An 18,118-nucleotide genomic window follows, 5' to 3' on the forward strand; every position below is an offset into this window, starting at 1 on the left:
TTGAACCCAGATAATCAGGAAGCCAGTTCATATGTTAAAATAGGTAGTGTTTCTTGACACCCATGTTGCAGCCCAGGTTTCTGAAAGCAGTGAGCATTTTGTTCGCAAGTTCTGCATAGATTCTGACCTTAAAAAAACGTTCTTCATTACCAGAACAAATGCCTTCCATCCACTTTGTTCATAGTTTTCAGTCTCTGGTGAGCTGCCAGATCTGAGAACTGTCAAAGATGCCAGCTTTCAACTTCTCCATGGTCAATCCTGGAAAAGCCTGGCACAAGTGAAGCAGCCACCATCCTGGTCCAGAGCCTTGGTGAACTGCTTGATTAAGCCAAGCTTGATGTGCAGTGGTAGGAAGAGTATTCTGTCTTTGGCCACCAGAGGGTCGTTGATAATGTTCCTTTCTTTGCAAGGCACTAATTCCTCCCGCACAGATCAGTCCTTCTTCGTGTATGATGAGCACCGATTTTTGGAAGATTTGGAGGTTTTATGGCTTTAAACTAATCCATTTTCGGCATAACCACTCAGAACTGAATACTTTTTGTCATTAAAATAATCAAAACATGGCATTTTACCCTCTCCTCTAACTTCATCTAAAATGCTCCACATATGCATACATGTGAACAAAAATGCAAAAAACGACATGTGGACATAGCTCAAAATTTGACCTGTGATTTTTTGATTCAGCACATCAGATTCGTCCTAAATCTGCTCAAAAAACGAAATCAACAAATTTGTTCTGGACCAGTGAAGTTACCTTTTAATAAAGAAAAGAATTGCTCTAAATCAAATTTTAAGTTTCATTATGTAATAAAATTTTAACTGGACTGTCGCATGCATGCATACATATGCATCAATAATATGTATGTGTGGAATAAACTCGTAATGAATTCTGGGATATGTATTATAGGCAACATGGTTAGTAACGTAGATACATTATTTTTTTGTAAATGTTACTATTTAGACAGTGTGCCCCCAAAACCGCATTATACCACTCCTTCCTCCCTCCAAAAGTAAATATTAAAATTGAAAACTAATACTATAAATTTTGATTATTGTGTGTGTGTATATATACTTTTCTTATCATCATTGTTATTATTGCTAGTAGTAGTATCATTATAGTCAAAAGGTGTAAAACAACAAAAAAAAAACTTGGAGGGTGTATAAATGTATGTTACATATAGCTTGTTGTTTGATGTGTGGCTGTAAATCTATCAACAAAGAAACATATTCAATGTTTACTTTATAATTATTACATATTTGAGCATTGGTAGCATTTGCAGGCGGTATTGGGGTGGAGATTCAACAAAACTTATTCCAAATGCTATTTTGTTCATTTAATGTTACATGCTGGTGTTAATCTCCCCCCCCCTACTTTGCTAAATATAATGGATCATGAACTTACTTAAAAACAACTTATTTTTGCTTACCATCAAGTTTCATTGACTCATGTTAACTGCTAAAAGCTAAACCTACCTAAAGATCTTTTTTAAAAGAACTATACGTTTACAGAGGATCTTCCGGTCAGATAAAAGTTAGTATCTGTTTTGATCGGTCTCAAAAAACATCTTCTAAAGACGATTCTTCCTTCTTTGGCAGAGTGGAGGGAAAGGGGAGTTATTATCGGTCTGTTGAATGCTCTTCTGACAGATAATTACAATCTACTTTCTTTTACACTCGCAAGTTCTCCCTCGCGGAGTGATTCATATGTGTTTCAGTAAGAACACACTCTGGTGTTTTCATCCGCAGAGCGATTGGTATGTTGTTTAGTCAAAACACTTTGTGGGACAGCGCTTTCAATCAAACGTTTTTCCATAATTTCATGAAGATTCAGGCTTTGAGGGTCATATTGACAGGAAGTCGTCGGGACTTTGGTGAGAGACAAAATAAAAGATCTGTGCTCAGTAACATTTCTATTGAACATATACGTCTCAATCTATTTTGTATTCCGGTTTTTTATAATTCTTCCTGGACCATGTTTTATACTGATGAAACTGTTTGAATAAAATTGATTTAAATTGTAAAGAAGTTTCACTTTTCAGTTAAAACTTGGTGACCCCTCTTGTTACAATATGTTTTATTTAAAACAAGTGTATGATCACCGAAAGTTGGAAGGTTCTACTTATAGACACTGGCGATATGATCTGACCAATCGAATGGAGCCACATTCTGCAAGCAACCAATCAGAAATCAGAATTGCCCCATAAAAATATTGAATCTTTTAGCATTCCAGTGCATAATTTTTCCGTGTCAACACGAGAAAGATCTTTTGCTTTTTGCCTGTAAAATTATAAAATCCAAAGCTTATATAGAACAGCTACCCATCGAAAACTATTCATCTCCAGGACTTGTACAGAATAGCTACCCATTGTAAACTCTTCTGAAATTTAAACATGGCTTTCAATTCAAGACTTTTTCACGTCAAACAAGGCCAGAAGGATGGATACCGATGCAACAACCTCTACTACAAAATGTTGATCTCGACATCACCCCCCTCCTCTATACTCTCACCATGGTCTATCATGGCAAATTTTGCATCTGTCCAGAATAACCCCCTTTTGGAGATGCCGGGTTTTTACTATGAACTGGTAGTGTCTAATTGTATCGTAGTGTGAGGAGACAGGTAAACTATACATTTTAATAGCTGTACCATCGTAAGCTAGTTTGTTTTATTTGACCGTTTTCCAAATCTATCTATTAGTTAGCATGTCATTTCCATCAACCGTTATGATTCAAGTTCAATGTCCGTCAACGACTTAATCTCGGAAAATGCTGATATTTCAAGACGTTTTCTTTTTTTTGTGTGTTCTTTTTTTTTTCTTTTTTTAGATTACCAAGATCACACTGTATCACTTTATCATGCAGTTGGTGGATGGTCTTGTTTTACGGCATATCAACCTTTTTGAGTTATATAATGTTGACTCTATTTTGGTAAAAGGTGTTTGTTTCAAATTCTTAATATTTTAAAATATTTAATAGATTCTGGAGTAGCATGTAAGTGAGAGGGATGCATCCAATCATATTCAACCTATCTTCCTTTCCTTTTTATAGAAGTCGCGCCAACAAGTGAATGCTCCAACGAATTGCAAGCACTTGTACCCCCTCAACGTAAATACCCCCGACAAACCTGACAAGCAGCAAAATCCCACCCTTCACAGCAGAGATCCCTAGATGTAAGAGTGCCTTCTACTCCAGTACTTTCTTCCCCAGAACCGCTAGACTTTGGAATTCCCTTCTGGGTTCCTGCTTCCCCAACTGTACTGACATGCAGAAGTTCAAGTGTAACGTGAACCAACATCTTGCTGCCCAACTCCCCACATAGTACCCCTGTAGCTTATGTGCCTGATAGTAGCCCCCTACATCCAAATGGCAATGTGCCTTGTTTGGGGTGAAAATGTAATAAAAAATAAATAAATAAAAAAGTGGTCTCATAATAGTTCTTAGTACTAAGACTTCAGTTTTTGGAGCATTGTAATGAAATAACTTTTTGTGTACAAATCAATTGTAGATGTGTATACTTTGTATATAAACAGCCTACAATCGATAAATTCTGTTTAATTAATACGGGGCTTGATTTGTTTGCAATTAAAAAATGGTGATCGACAAACGCAGGTATGAGTCTTTATTTGACCTTATGCACGCGCACAAGAGGTCGGTTTTTAATGTGGAGAAAATTCAGCTCCACAAAATGGGGCATTTTGGATTAGAAACAGAAATAAGAATTGCCCGAAAGGCAGGATTTGAACCCAAAAGCAATAAACCAAGTTTAGAAGGTAAAACAAATGAGCATGGACAATTGTTGTGTGAATCATTATTCACATATGTTCAAGACATATGTGAATAATGATGATTCTTTGTTATTCTTTTGTTTTTCTTTCTTTTCTTTCTGTCTTTCTTTTCTTTCTTTCTTTTTTTTTTAAATGATACTTTATATCTATCCTCATTGTTCCCCTTCACCTTCTTATGACTGCAACAACAACCATTATTTGTAACAGGTAGCCGGCTGCATCTGGTCAAGTTAGGTAACAACCGTGGCAAGCGAACAGCTGTCGCAATCAGGTGAGAAGGGGAGAGAGAAGATCAAGAAGAAAAAGAGAGAGGGGGAACAATGAACAAAAAAAAATGGATATGCGTGAAAGAAGTGGTGACAGGAAAGGATAAGAGTCGTCACAGGAGTTGGGGGGCGGGGTGAGGATAGAGGTCTCTGATCCACCCCACCCTCTATCTAGAGGAATAGGTGGGTTGTGTGGAAGACTCGTGTCAGGCTACCTGCTGCTGCTGTCGTCGTCGATTCTTGCTCCCTTTGTTCTACATCTCCACCCATCCACCCGCAACTATATATAAAACTGACCGGCGATTATCCATCTCACAATAACGCTAGCAGACGCGTACTGCTTTTTCCACATCGACTGCTGTTGATGCTGTTCTTGTTTTCTTGTTATGCATTTTTTTTTTTCACCATCATACTGATGATCGGCTCCTTTTTTTGTCCAAGCGGAACGACCAACAGCTCCAACGAATTTGACCAGAACCTACTTTTATTTATTAATTAATTTTGTAATCTTTAATTACGTATACGGGTCCGGTGGGCGATTGTTGTACAACTTTCGACCCTTTTCGTCTTCTTTAATTGCTGTATCCCCCCACTTTTTTTCTAATCCCCCCCACCCCGGTAACAATGGAGGGCGTCGGGTTCACAACGATCTCACCTCCAATTCCACCTCGTTACGAACCTTCATCTCTTTTTTTAAACCGAAGTTTTCAATCAGCCACGATGCTTTCTCCTAAGACTGTTGTTGACAAAAACGGAAAGTGAGTGCCCCATACTTTTTCAGATTCACATTTTACTAATAAAACCAATAATGGCCAGGGAACCTTACTAACCCTTTTTTTCACTTGAACAATACGTTTTTTTGTTTTTATTACTTTATCTTCATATTTGTGTGTGTGTGTGTGTGTGATATTTATGCAATTTTTTTTACGTATTTTTATTAACTTTACTAGCATAAGAATTGTTCTATCATTATATGTATTGGGTTTTAAAACTTTTACATATTCTGTTTTCACGCTAATACTTTACATTTTTATATTGTTTGAAATCTTGATTTTATTGGTGCAAGTAAAAAAAAAAAAAAGTCTGATTCGACTTTTTAATTTAATTAATTTTTTTTTTTTTGCATAAATTTACTTTTAAAAAAAAAAGTATTTTTGTTCGGAAATTATTTTTTAATATTGTTTTTGTTTATTCCTGTTTCGATCACCTAAATTATTTAGGATGAAATGGGATTCGGCATTACTTGTGAACAACTTATTTCCATCACGTTTTAATGTTGTTTTTTTTTTTTAAAAAGGTTCAAATTAAGTTCATTCGTCTTTGTTTCCATTCTTCTTCTCTGCTGATATTTGTGTTTCACGATGAATTCTCTGGAAAAGTCACTTCTGATTAATATTTACCAGCTTTGAAATAGTTCATTATTCTAAAAAAAAAAAAAGAAAGAAAAAGTTCGTTACGTTAAAACTGGTAAACAATTCATTGTGAAAGTACAAATATCAACTGACGAAGAATGTAAACAAAGACGGACGGAACTTGATTTTAAGCATTTTTAAGCTTGGTATACTTATGCAGAATGTGGATCGCGCTATTTTTTAAATATGATTTTCGAGTCAAATTTGTTTCTTACGTGAAAGTACAGAATAGCTTAAAAACTTACTACCCTGCCATGTTCAGTACGGTTCGTAACGAGTTTCATCATCGTACACGCGAAACGTCGGAATGAAAACTCGCACGGAAAAAATATAGTCGCCATCATTAAAAAAAAAAAAAAAAAAGGTTAAAAGGCGATAACAAAAGTTGCTAAAATTTTTAGTCACAGGGAACTATTAGAGAGGGGGGGGTCATTGTTTTGTTTTTTTTTTTTGTTTTTTTTTTTTCATGCTCGTTTTTCAACCAAAAAAATGGTAAATCAATATTTTGTTTTTCTTTGTTTTCGCGTTTGAGCGTTAAAAATAGTTCCCTGTCCTTTAGCTAGAACATTATAAACATGAATGATGTGCTCTTAGCTTCGTTCTTGATTTTTTTCTTTTTCGTTTTTTTTTTTTTTTTTTTTTAATAGCAATTACTGTTTTTACTTATTTTTACTTTTCTTTTTGGAGGGGGAGGTCCTTTGAAATGAGGTTTCATAATTTGTGTGTTCATTCTTTTGCGGACTGTTATCATTATCTTCATAGTTGTTGTTGTTTCACCACGTTTCGACCAAAACTCCTCCTCTGGCCTTCTTCAGGTGATTAACCGTGATAAATAAATAATACCATTCGATATGGACCCGCCGAACAACTATGAAGATGAGCATAACAATCCGCAAAAGAATGAATACACTGTTTTTTTCTTTCTGTTTTCATTTTTAGTCATTTCACGTGTACGATGAAACTCGTCATAACTGACACCTTTCATTATTTCTTTAGTTCAAGTAAAAATAAATAATTTGGATCTCTAAAATGGGAATTCAATTAATCCATTTTTTTTTTTTAATCAAATATATCAGTGTAAATATGTAAATAGTCTAGTTTTAAGTTATAATTGATTTTGTTAAATTTGTAGATCAACACCTCCAGCTAAACCACTCCCTTCTCACTATAAAGATGAGCATCTTACTTTTTAAGCGATTAAATGCGAAAAAACACAACGCTCTAAAACATTAGAATGGCCTGGAAATAATCATTTTAGTTAAAATTTATTTGCGAAATTCAAAAATAAGTTGTTTTTTCTTTTTGTTGTTGTTTTTTTTCTCACAAGTTTTTAGGAAATTTCATCCGTAATCGCCTCAAAAATAGAATTTCATTTCTGAATTTTATTTTTATTTATTTATTTATTTATTTTTGCAAAGAAAAGAGTTAGTTCAAAATTCTGAATAATTACATTAATAAATTAGTAAATCCCCCCCCCCTCCCAGTTTGGAAACCTGGTTTTCATTTTCTATGGTTGCCTTTCGGCTATTGTAACTCCTTATTGGATTTCATCGATCCAAAAAAATCGTCTGCCACGAGAGCTGATATCTACTCCCCCCCCCACACACACATACACAACAACAAAAGCAGATGCACTTATTCCCACGAACATTTAATGAGAACAAAGAGAAGATAAAAAGTATTCGATAATCATTTCTGTTTTACCTTTTTCGTATGATTGCTATTTATATATTATTGCGCAATAAAACTTGAGACACTTCAGTTTAATTTCAACTACAACCATTAATTGGTTAACTTTGCTGAAGAACTTCCACAGTATATTTCTTAAGATCCCTTTTCGTATTATTGTAGATTAACACCCTCCGCTAAATCAGCTCCCCGCATATGCTCCAAATGAAATTCTACTTTTCCGAATGTTTACCGGAGAACATTATGAAAAACTTACTAGAATGGAAAATAACCCCACTCCTCTTGAAAAAAAAAAAAAAAAAAATTTCAGAATTTAGAGTTGGGTATCGGTTTCAAATATAAATTTAAAATAAAATGATCTAGCGTTTTAGGACAGTTAAACAATTTAAAAAAAAATGCGGTTTCATAATTTGTGTGTTCATTCTTTTGCGGGCTGTTATCATTATCATCACGGTTGTTGTTGTTTCACCACGTTTAGACCAATCTCTCCTCTGGCCTTCTTCAGTGCATTTTTAAAATTTTTATTTTTTAAGTGCATCTACATTTTCAGACGATGCCGTGTAGTTTTACAACCTTGCCACTGAGATTTTGTCAGGGTTGAAAAATACTTAATCCTAAAAAAGTCAGAATCGCTCAGGATTAGGGGATCCTTTTAAATTTATGTATGAAATTCATCATCCACTAAATGGATTGCTTTTTGTTTTGTTTTGTTTTTTCCAACTAGCGATGCATGCAGGGTGTTCCCACATAAACGCTTCAGAAAAATCTTATTGAAAGAGAGGAGCGGGGTGATTTAGTAGAGGGGGGTGTTGATCTACAAATATATCTCTTTCTTTCATTTTTCTAGACAAACTGAAACTCGTTTTTTTAACAACAAAGACTGAGACTCTAGCTACCCTCCCCCTCTTTTAACATTTGTTATCTGCAATTATCACATAAACTCTGTATTCCTGATTAATATAATAACAACCACGACCACCAGTAATTATCAGAACATTAGTACTCATAAAGAAAGAGACATTTCCATAATAACCAACTCTTTGTAACCATCAGACTTTAATTAAGTGGTTAGTCCTTTTTGGTGCCCTAGCATTACCTTCTTTTCTGAGGAGGGGCGCGGGTATTGCTCAAGTCGCTCATATCGGGGTATGTCAACAGGTTCGATTGGATATTCTTATCGTGCGTCTACATTAAACCTCAACACCCATCCCTCGTATGTGTGTGTGGGAATAATAGAACCAATAATGACCATATTCAAAAGGCAACATCAATTATTGCATTGGCCAAGTGATGCTAGTACTGATAATCCTCTCTGAGCGTGCAAGAATAATACGGATATGAAGCATGAACCAAGCACCATTAAAAATGGAGGTTAATATAATTTCAATTTCACTATATACTTGCCTACCCACGATATGGTATAATCACGCTGAGACATTGGTTCTCGTTAGACCATTGAAGTTGAGTCCATTCGGTACTAGGTGGGTTACTATTTGAAAATACCAGGCGTTGTATGTGGGAGGACATCAACTGCTCTCTGCAAGAATTGTGAAATCTGACGTTGTCATCTCCCCTGATCAGAATATACATGCAACTGGGGACCACTTGTGAAATCGATATTCCCTAGTAACTTCCTGTATTGGAAGAAACTGACTCCGTTTTGTTTCCCCATAAGGTCGGGGTTAGACACAAGATCAGTGTTTAATGTGGGGAAAATATAGATTCCCAAAAGAGGCACTCTGGATTGCGACAAAAATGAAAAATCATCTCAGTCTAGAAAGATTTCTCCTTCACTAACCGAACATTTACTTGATGGCAATGTCTATTTGTTAAAAAAATATGTTTGAATAAAATTCTATAAAATGGACACTTAAGAATACAATAGTACAAAATAAATGGGGGGGGGGCAAATTTAAAAAAAAAAGTAAAGAAAAACGCTTAAGAATTCGTTTTCATGTGATATCATTAGCATCAATACACTGTTTCAGTCTGGCTGTGGCATCTTTGGTTCTATGTCAATATCACTCTTACAAAATACTCTTCATATCTATATTTTGTGAATTATTCAACATCTATTTTCGTCTTGGTTGTAAGATTCCCAACGTTTTGGCCGATGTAACATGCGAATTTCTTCGCCAATGTCAATACAGGGCTTTATGCTATAAGTGAAAGTCACATTTGCGAGCGATTTTTTTTTCCAAGTGGCGACTAGAAATAATAAGACACTTATCTTTTGGCAATTATATTTTTATTCAACAACAATCTTCCAAAACTCATTACTGAGTGAAAAATATCTTTTCAACTTTTTTTTTTTTTTAATAAAACCAGCAAAGTAAAATTATTTACATAATAAAAGGTTTAATAGAACAATATACTCTTTTTGTTTGACGAAGGCTATTTCTTTAAAAAAAAAAAAAGCATCTGAAGAAATTCAAATTTTTATACCTTAAAATCTCAACATCAAATTCGGTGGATATTAGAATTACACTTATTTAAAAAAAAAGCAAAAAAAAACAAAAAAAAATTTTTTTTATGATGTACGTACTTGTCACAGAACGAGCTGCCATATTCCAAAAATAAGGTGTGTTTGACTAGTAACTTTTCTATTTGGCCAGTAAAGAAAAATACTTAGTTGTCAAAGGTCAACAAAAGATAAATTTGTCCGTAGAGTCCAGGTATATAACAACCAAGATAATAAAAATCTAAATTATACATATCTCATCTTAAAAAATTCCAAAACATATTTTGTGCATCGTAAATTTTATCTGGCTCCTCATTTTTTTTTCAAATTAGAGCTTATGATCCCTGAAAGTATCTCTTGGCCCCTAAGGGGGGGGGGTCATATGGCTTCTGTTGACAAACCTTAAACAATAGAATTAAATTACATGCCCAAAACACAGTTGAATTAAATTAGGTTCGTTTATATTCTTTTCCTAATTTATTTAACCAGTAAAATGTTCTCAATCCATTGAAATCATATTTCTTGGAAATCGCACAAGAAGTCTTCAGCTAAGTAAGAATCAAAGTTCTGTATTTGTACAACATTATCATTGTTATGGATTGAGAAAACAGAATTTTCAAATAATTAATTTGGAGATTAAATGGAATGAAAAAAAGTTGTTGTTTTTTTTCTAAAAACAAATTTCATATTTTTACGAAGTTTATATTTTGTCACAAAATATATGAAACTGGCAGGCAGCCTGGTGTTTCCCGATTGTAAGATGCACTTAAATATAATATTTTAATTTATGCAGATTTATTATTATTATTATTAAAGAGCCAATTCTCAATTAATATATTGTACCCAACATATAGTACTGCCCCCCCCCCCGCATGGCCCAATCATAAAATATGCTCAAATTTTTATGATATTTTATTCATACAGATTTTGTATTTATTATTTAGAGTAGTGACTTCAAGTTTGAAAAAATGATTTGGTTTCCATCAACTAGAATAGAAACTAAAACATCTAGCACTTGAGCCTTAGTCGTTACTATTTGAGCTATCATAAAATATATAAGAAAACATTAAAGTTTAACTGATTTTAACATATAAATGTACATATTTGCACATGCAAAGAAGAGCACTTGAAGTCGATTTACGCCTGCCAAGTTCCAACTTTTTTTTCTTTCAATTTGAACCCGTTAGAATCTATTTTTAATGGCCAAAGACGATGTAGAAACTATGCATAAAAAGTGTAAAAATGAAATGAAACCAATCATCTAATAAGAAGTTATAAAAAAATGAATAATTAATGAATGCTCGTTTTTCAAAGGAATATGCAAATTAGTTAACCTTCATGAAGTCGTTCGCATATTCATGACTGAATATATTAAGAAGTTTGCCTTAATTTTTTAAATAGAAAAAATAGGTGGCGAATATCAATGTCAGAGCAAGAAAAACCTGAACTTTATGAGTAAATATACACATTAATAATGTCGATATTTTGTTTAAAAGTAATCTTCTAAATTCACATTTGCTGCTGATGATGTTTTTAAGTTTACTAAAATTATTGATGAAAACAAAACTACATACTTTACTTACGATAAGTATCTGGTGTTGCCGGAAAGTATTTTTTTTTACCTTGTTTTGTTTCATTTTTTTTTTTTTTTTTCAACCGTGTAGTTTCTTTGTTTATTTTTTTACCAAATTATTATTATTTGTAAATAATAGGATTTTAAAAGTTGAATTTGATTATTACGGTATTGTTTGGTTATTAAATCTGAGTCAAATTGTTATAAAACTATTAATTTTAAGATAATGTTATTTTAATCTCTGTTTATATAATGATTTGTACAAAAATGCACACACTTTTAATAGATGAGAATTTTTCAAGAATCGTGTTTTCATATGCAGAATGAAGGGAATTTGATATTAGCTTTTTTACGCTGTGTGTGTATATAATGATTGATTAGCTATAAGGAACCCAAATAAAGCCAATGCTGAAAACTTATATATATATAGCAAACAAACTTCCCAGATGTCATATTCAACTTGGGCAAAAATACATATGTCATCTTAAAAATAATACTCATCTGATATACTTGCACCCAAAGTCCAACAATTATGGAACATATTCCCTAGTTCTATCAGATATAGGTTTATCAACAACATCTAATTCAAGAATGTAAGTAACATCTGTAAAATACTACAAGAAATAATAAATATACTACCAATGAAATTGATCACAAGATAAACATAAAAGAAATAGAAATAATGTCTGGTTTACTCCGCCATATAATCAAATGCTGAAAACCAAACTAGGTGAGAAATTTTTAAATTTTATCAATAGACATTTCCTCATAACTAGCCCTCAACATAAAATAATCAATGAAAATTATTTAAAATTGTCTTTATGTTGAAGTGGGAATTAAAACAGATCATCATTAATGCTTATTATAATAAAATATTAAAAAAATAAGAGCAAAAGGAAAAAAGAAAATTCCAAGAAAAAGAGGTAAATGTAGCGATAATAACATCAATATTGATTTTTAAAAAATAAAAATAAGAATAATAATTAAAATTAAACACCAGCTTTAGTGATGTCATGTAAGATAGTCATGAAGGATTAAGGAGGATAAAAAGAAAACAGAGGAGAAAAGGCACCAACAAGACTACTACTGAAAGAGTGAAAAGAGTACTGGAGTCATAGCTCGAATTCCACAAAAGATCAATAGTAATTGTCAGTGAGAAAGCAATGGTAACTGGCTGTTAATATGATGCAAAATAATTTGCAATGATTATGATTCCAGAAACCTAAAAAGACTTGTCGCTCAAACTCCAGGAATAAAATTTGTTATCAGTGAGCAATCATTAATAATGAGATGCATGTAAGAACTCTTAGTGAATAAAAATATATATAAGAAATAATAATGACTCTAATAGAAATAAGATAAAAATAGGAGAATGTAATTGTAAAAGAGTGAATTCTTCCTGTAATATAACTGTTTAACAAGAAGCATAATTTACCTAGTTGCAATATATACTAATGACAACTTGAATGACCAAAAATATTATATACGAAAAATTATGCTAATTTTTAAAAAATATTATATACGAGAAATTATGCTAATTTTTAAAAAATATTATAATCACAAATGGTTGTTTAATTGAAACATAAGGACAGTTGACGGTCCCAGTAGTTGAAGATATTAAGATGGGCTCAGACATATACACATTTAGACAATCCATGTAATTTATTTATTTGAGTGAAAAATTGGAAATTTTAGAGTTAAAATTTACTTAATCTGAGAAGTGAAATAGCCACAAACTGTAGACATAAAATAAAATTTACTTTGAGATAATTAAATTAAAAGACTAATATATTTTAAAAAAGAAAAGTGCGAATTGATAATTTTGAGAAAATTAATTAAAATAGATAAAAACTAAAAGCTTCTATAGTGCTAATAAGATAAATCTCATTAGTATATAAAATAGATACAATTAAATATGGTGATAAGTAAAGTATATCGGTAGAAATGACCTAACACCACAGGATCAACTAGAAGTGTATAGCACCAAAAGCTTTTTAAAACAAAGGGAGGAAAATTTGTTAGATCAACGGAACAAATATGTAGTAAGGAGGTAATAAAATCGAAGACTGATTGGTGGAAGTTGGAATGGACACTGCTTAACTATAAAAACGATCCTAGAATGTAATTTCATTAATTTAGCCTGGTGACTTTCCTCTTGAATGAAACACAAACGTTTCTGTGTAGCTTCATTGCTATACTAAGCTTTATTCATATATTAAATACTGTTTAATTAAACATTGAAATAAAAAATATGCAGGTAATATATTATTTTATACTTAGTGGATCCCCATGAAAATTGCATGGTACTTTCCACATCAATATGTATAATTTGCTGTTAATAATATTCGTTTAGAAATAATAAAATTTTGTCAAAGGAAGATGACTCTTTAATTAAAATTAACTGTCATTGTCAACTGAATATTCTTTAAATAAAGCGAAAATTTCTCTTATTTAATTATTTATTTAAAATTGTAATAATTTAATACTGGACTGTTTTAGTAGATAGGATAACATAATCTAATTTTAGAAGAATTCATTTTAAAATCGGTAAGATTTGATTTTACCTTAGCAACATCAGATTAATAACCAATCATTCTTGGGTGATCTCATTTTTTAATATCTGTAAAAAGGTGTACAAACGGCAAATACTTTATCATATTACACACACACACACACACACACACACACACACACACACACGTGTGTGTGTCTGTATGCACTTTTGTAGAATAATTAGAAGCAATTTAAACTATTCAAAAATTTTTGTAGAAGCCGTTGCAGAACATGGTTGAAATAATGTGATCATGTTTTAAGGTTCCTAGTAAGTATATATTTTTTTTTCTTCATTATTTTCTACGATAAAAAAATTGAATAGATGTTCTAGTGTGTGTGTGTATATATATATATATATATGTGTGTGTGTGTGTGTATTAGAAAAAATTTGTCCCATTAGGTCTACCATTGAGCTTGGATTAGAGTGTTTGAGTCAGGAAAAAAAGTGACTAGCAATGAACCAAATCTCTTCCAAAGGAAGAGATAATGACTGGTCTGTAGGAGATAATACCTGGAAGGGTGATCTAGAACTAAATCGAACCATATATCAATTCCGGCAAAGAAGGATCTGCGAAGAAACCAGATAGGTTGTCAGAATTATGCCAAGAATTACTACAGCTGGTATCAGAAAAAGTTTGTAAAGCCAGTTAATTTTAAAGATAGACAAAATCAAAAATTAGTATTTTTACTTTTTCTCTTTGCCCCATTCTCTCTCTTTCTTTCTCTCTCTCATTTTTTTTTTTTAAGAGATGGGTCATTTGGTGACTTACTTTCACAAAGTATTCGCTTCTTTTTATCTTGCTTCAGTATTTAGCTGTCCTTTATAAATTATCCCAACCATGCCATATATATATATATAGAGAGAGAGAGAGAGAAATAAAAAGGAACAAACCGTATTATGTGTTCATCAACGTTTCGTCTTTATTTCGAGACTTCCTCTGGATGAATGAGATTAAGAAACAAAAGAAAAATTTCTTTTTTTTTTTTTTTTTCTTAATCTTATTCATTCAGAGGAAGTCTCGAAATAAAGACGAAACATTGATGAACACATAATACAGTTTGTTCCTTTTTATCTCTCTATTTTGTCGGAATACTATTTCCATTATTTTCATCATATATATATATATATATATATATATATATATATGGGAACCAATCTGTGTGCTATGGCTCTGGTGTTGTAGAACTAGTGTGAGAAAGTGAATAATTAATAACTCTCTCTCTCTCTCTCTCTGTAGTAAAGTCTTTTTTTACGTCACCTCATTTTTTCTCTACATCAATTTTGTGCATAATAAAAAATTTTCAAATCAATAAAGAAAATAGGGTTAAGATTTTTTTGTCTGCATGTCTGTAACTAAAACTATGTCACAGTTTTCAAAAGTATTTTATATTCTCACAATATTGGAGAAGAATTCAATAATAGCAAATATATTTTATACTCCTATCAGTTATCTATCAATCACTATGGATTTTTTTCTAAGCCGTATTTCAGCAAGAAGATCTTTACATAGATTTATTTTCTTAATATTTAAATAAAAAATAAAACATGGCCGTCAGTTAGCAAACATTAGTGAGGTCAACAGTGTTAAGTATTTCCAAGTTACTCCTGTTCTGTTGTTTTTTTTGTTTTTTGTTTTTTTCTTAATCAAACAGTTTTGTTCCATGATGAAAAGAAAATAGCCGGATTGAAGACTGCAAGGCCAACATATGCTGCCCGACTGGAAAATGTCCCATAGATAAGGAAAACAAGCTGCACAAATCAATACACTATGTTTGCTTGAAAAAAAATTTTTTTGTTTTTCTTTTGCTTGTTTTTGCTTAGTTTTTTTTTTTTTTTTTCACCTTTTCTTTCCATTATTTCTTTCCATTTTTTTTTTTTTTTGTGGCATGAAAGGTTTCCACTTTCTTGAAGGCTCAAAATTGCTTTTGAAAATGATGATGATGATGATGATAATAATAATAATAATAAGCGGGAGACATTTAAATTCTGCGGTACTTTTTACATCAATCTATATTATTTACTGTTGATAATATTTCCTTTAAAATATCTCTGTCAGGATCAATATTATCACATTAAGAAAAAAAATGACAGTCTTCTTTCGTAAAAATAGTTCTCACACCTAGCTAAATGTTCATCAAATAAACAAAACGAATATGCCTCTATTTATTTAAAATTGTGGCAAGTTAATTCTTTTGTAAGCAATAAATATTCTGTTTTTTACCATAAAAAATGATTATCAGTTAAATATTCTTCAAATCAATAAAACGAATGTTACTTTTTGAAATGTATTTATTTAAAAATTTTACTGTCAATGGGATGATAGAATGAGATTTTGGAGCAATTTATTTTCAAATTTTTTTTTTTTTTTTTTACCTCAACGACATCCTTAATAACCATCTTTGCTGATTTTTTTTTTTTTTTTTTTTGTATGTGTGTGAAAGGTAATATCGTGCGTGTGAACATGAAATGCCTTATATAGATAATAATATCCAGGTTCTTGTAAACAAAAGGTTGGGTAATCAGAGTAAAAAGTGGATCTTGGGTTAACTTTCGGCAGTCGCATAACTCTCGCTTCCCTTATTTTGTCTTTTAGTCTTTAGTCCTCACATTCTATGAGCGATATTTCTGACAAAAAGGGAAGAATTGTTTTCTTCTGGATCAGAATCTATTCCATCTAACACTTATCGTTGGCAAGTTTTTGACCTTGAAGTAGTATTTTTTATTTTATTTTTAAGTTTTTTTAGCTCGTTACAGCAAGTGACTTCATGACTTGTCTGGGGCGATTTCCATTAAAAAAAAGTTTCCAAATTCCATCATCATCAGCAGCAGCAGCAGCATCGGTTTAATGTCTATTTTACATGCATGTTATGGATTGGACAGCTATTAGAAATTGACTTCCAAACTCGCCTATCTCTGGCTAGGTCTTTATTTATCCCTCTTTCTCTCAAGTTTATTCTTATTATCTTCTATGTTTTTGGCCTGTCCCTCTGAATTGAACATGTTACCGAAACTGTTTTATATCTACTAACCTAAGAAGTTTCATCCATTGTTTCAATGTGATCCATACCAACGAAATCTCCTGTTCTGCACACTATACTGTCCAGATCATCAAATCTAACATCTTTAAAACGCACATCACACATCCATCGTATCATTCTCATATTATTTCTCTCCATGCAACGCATGTTCTCAACCCACATTAACCTAATGTATTTCATCTACCAATAAAAAGTAAATGATAAAAGCTATTTAGCCTTGTTTCTTGCCTTTTCTGGCAACATTTCTTTTTTTTTTTTTCTATACTTGTAACCAGATGCATCCAGAACGTTGTAATATTTATTATTAGAGATTATTAACATTATTAGCGATGGACTATTTTACCAAAATACTTTACACTGGAAACCGCATAAAGAATTTTTTTTTTGTTACCCAAACTGTTCAATATAGTACCATTACTATCAAACGACTATATCCAAAGAAATAGAGAAAAAAAAATAGCCATGCAGATTTTACTAAAATAATTTAGGCATTTATTATGTTGCAGATGTTTTCTATTTAAAAGTATTTTATACGTAATACCAACAAAGTGCACCAATACAGATCTTTATTTCAAGCTTTGTTTATTCATTTAAATTTAAAATATATTTTTGTTTAAAAAAATTTACCGATTTTTAAGTAGATCATCATCGGTCTGATGTTCATTTTATACATGCTGGCATGTGTTGGACGGCTTTTAGAAATTGATTTCCAACTCTTATTATTTATCCCTCTTGGCACAATTCAAATAGACATAGAATAATAACATAAAAAAATTAAAAAAATTAAAAGCTATCAGATATTCCATAAAGAAATGTATTAAAGGACGTTTTTCATTGTTTTCTGCTATTTAGATATGATTCCTCCACTGAAAAAAAGTATAACAAAATAAAACAATGTGTGATAATAAAGAATTAAAAATTGAATAGAGCAAAAATTCCAATTTTTTTTTTTTTTTTTACAAAGGAATCACCACTTGTCAAGGCCCCGAGGCCATTCGAGGATAAGGGTTAGTGAGTGTACGGTAGTCTGAGATAGTATCATAGTAATCGTTAGTAGTGGAAATTTGGTAAATTATATTAAGAAGACAGCTTCATAAAATCTTTGGTCACTATTTTAAAGACATAGAATAATAGCTAATCATCATTCAACAGAATGCATGCTTTTCTGAGGAAGAAAGAAAAAAAACTAAATAAAACTAATAAACGAAATTGGACCAAAGACCAAGGAAGGAAACCAAACCAGTAGTAAAACTAAAACTGTCTCTATTTATTGTGGTTTTGTCGTCACACTTTATCATAACGATACAACAATTTCTTTCTTCACAAGAACAAACGGTTTA

The 18,118-nt window shown here is 31.8% G+C and overlaps 1 protein-coding gene across 3 annotated transcripts in view; it reads left to right on the forward strand.

Moving 5' to 3' along the window:
• The window catches only part of LOC145292293 (TNF receptor-associated factor 4-like), a 188,387-nt gene that overhangs the window by 125,733 nt on the left and 44,536 nt on the right, over positions 1-18,118 (forward strand). The window contains exon 1 of one of the 3 annotated variants that reach the window (XM_080138628.1): positions 4,006-4,809. The exons of the other annotated variants lie outside the window; for them this stretch is intronic. Within the exon in view, the coding sequence (XP_079994754.1) occupies positions 4,676-4,809 (134 nt within the window). The 5' untranslated portion in view covers positions 4,006-4,675. Of the gene's footprint in view, positions 1-4,005; positions 4,810-18,118 lie in introns of those variants that run through there. 3 annotated transcript variants of the gene reach the window in all.

The sequence above is a fragment of the Euprymna scolopes genome, chromosome 2, assembly GCF_053919585.1.
Source record: "Euprymna scolopes isolate OS-2025 chromosome 2, ASM5391958v1, whole genome shotgun sequence".
NCBI classification, from domain to species: Eukaryota; Metazoa; Mollusca; class Cephalopoda; order Sepiida; family Sepiolidae; genus Euprymna; species Euprymna scolopes.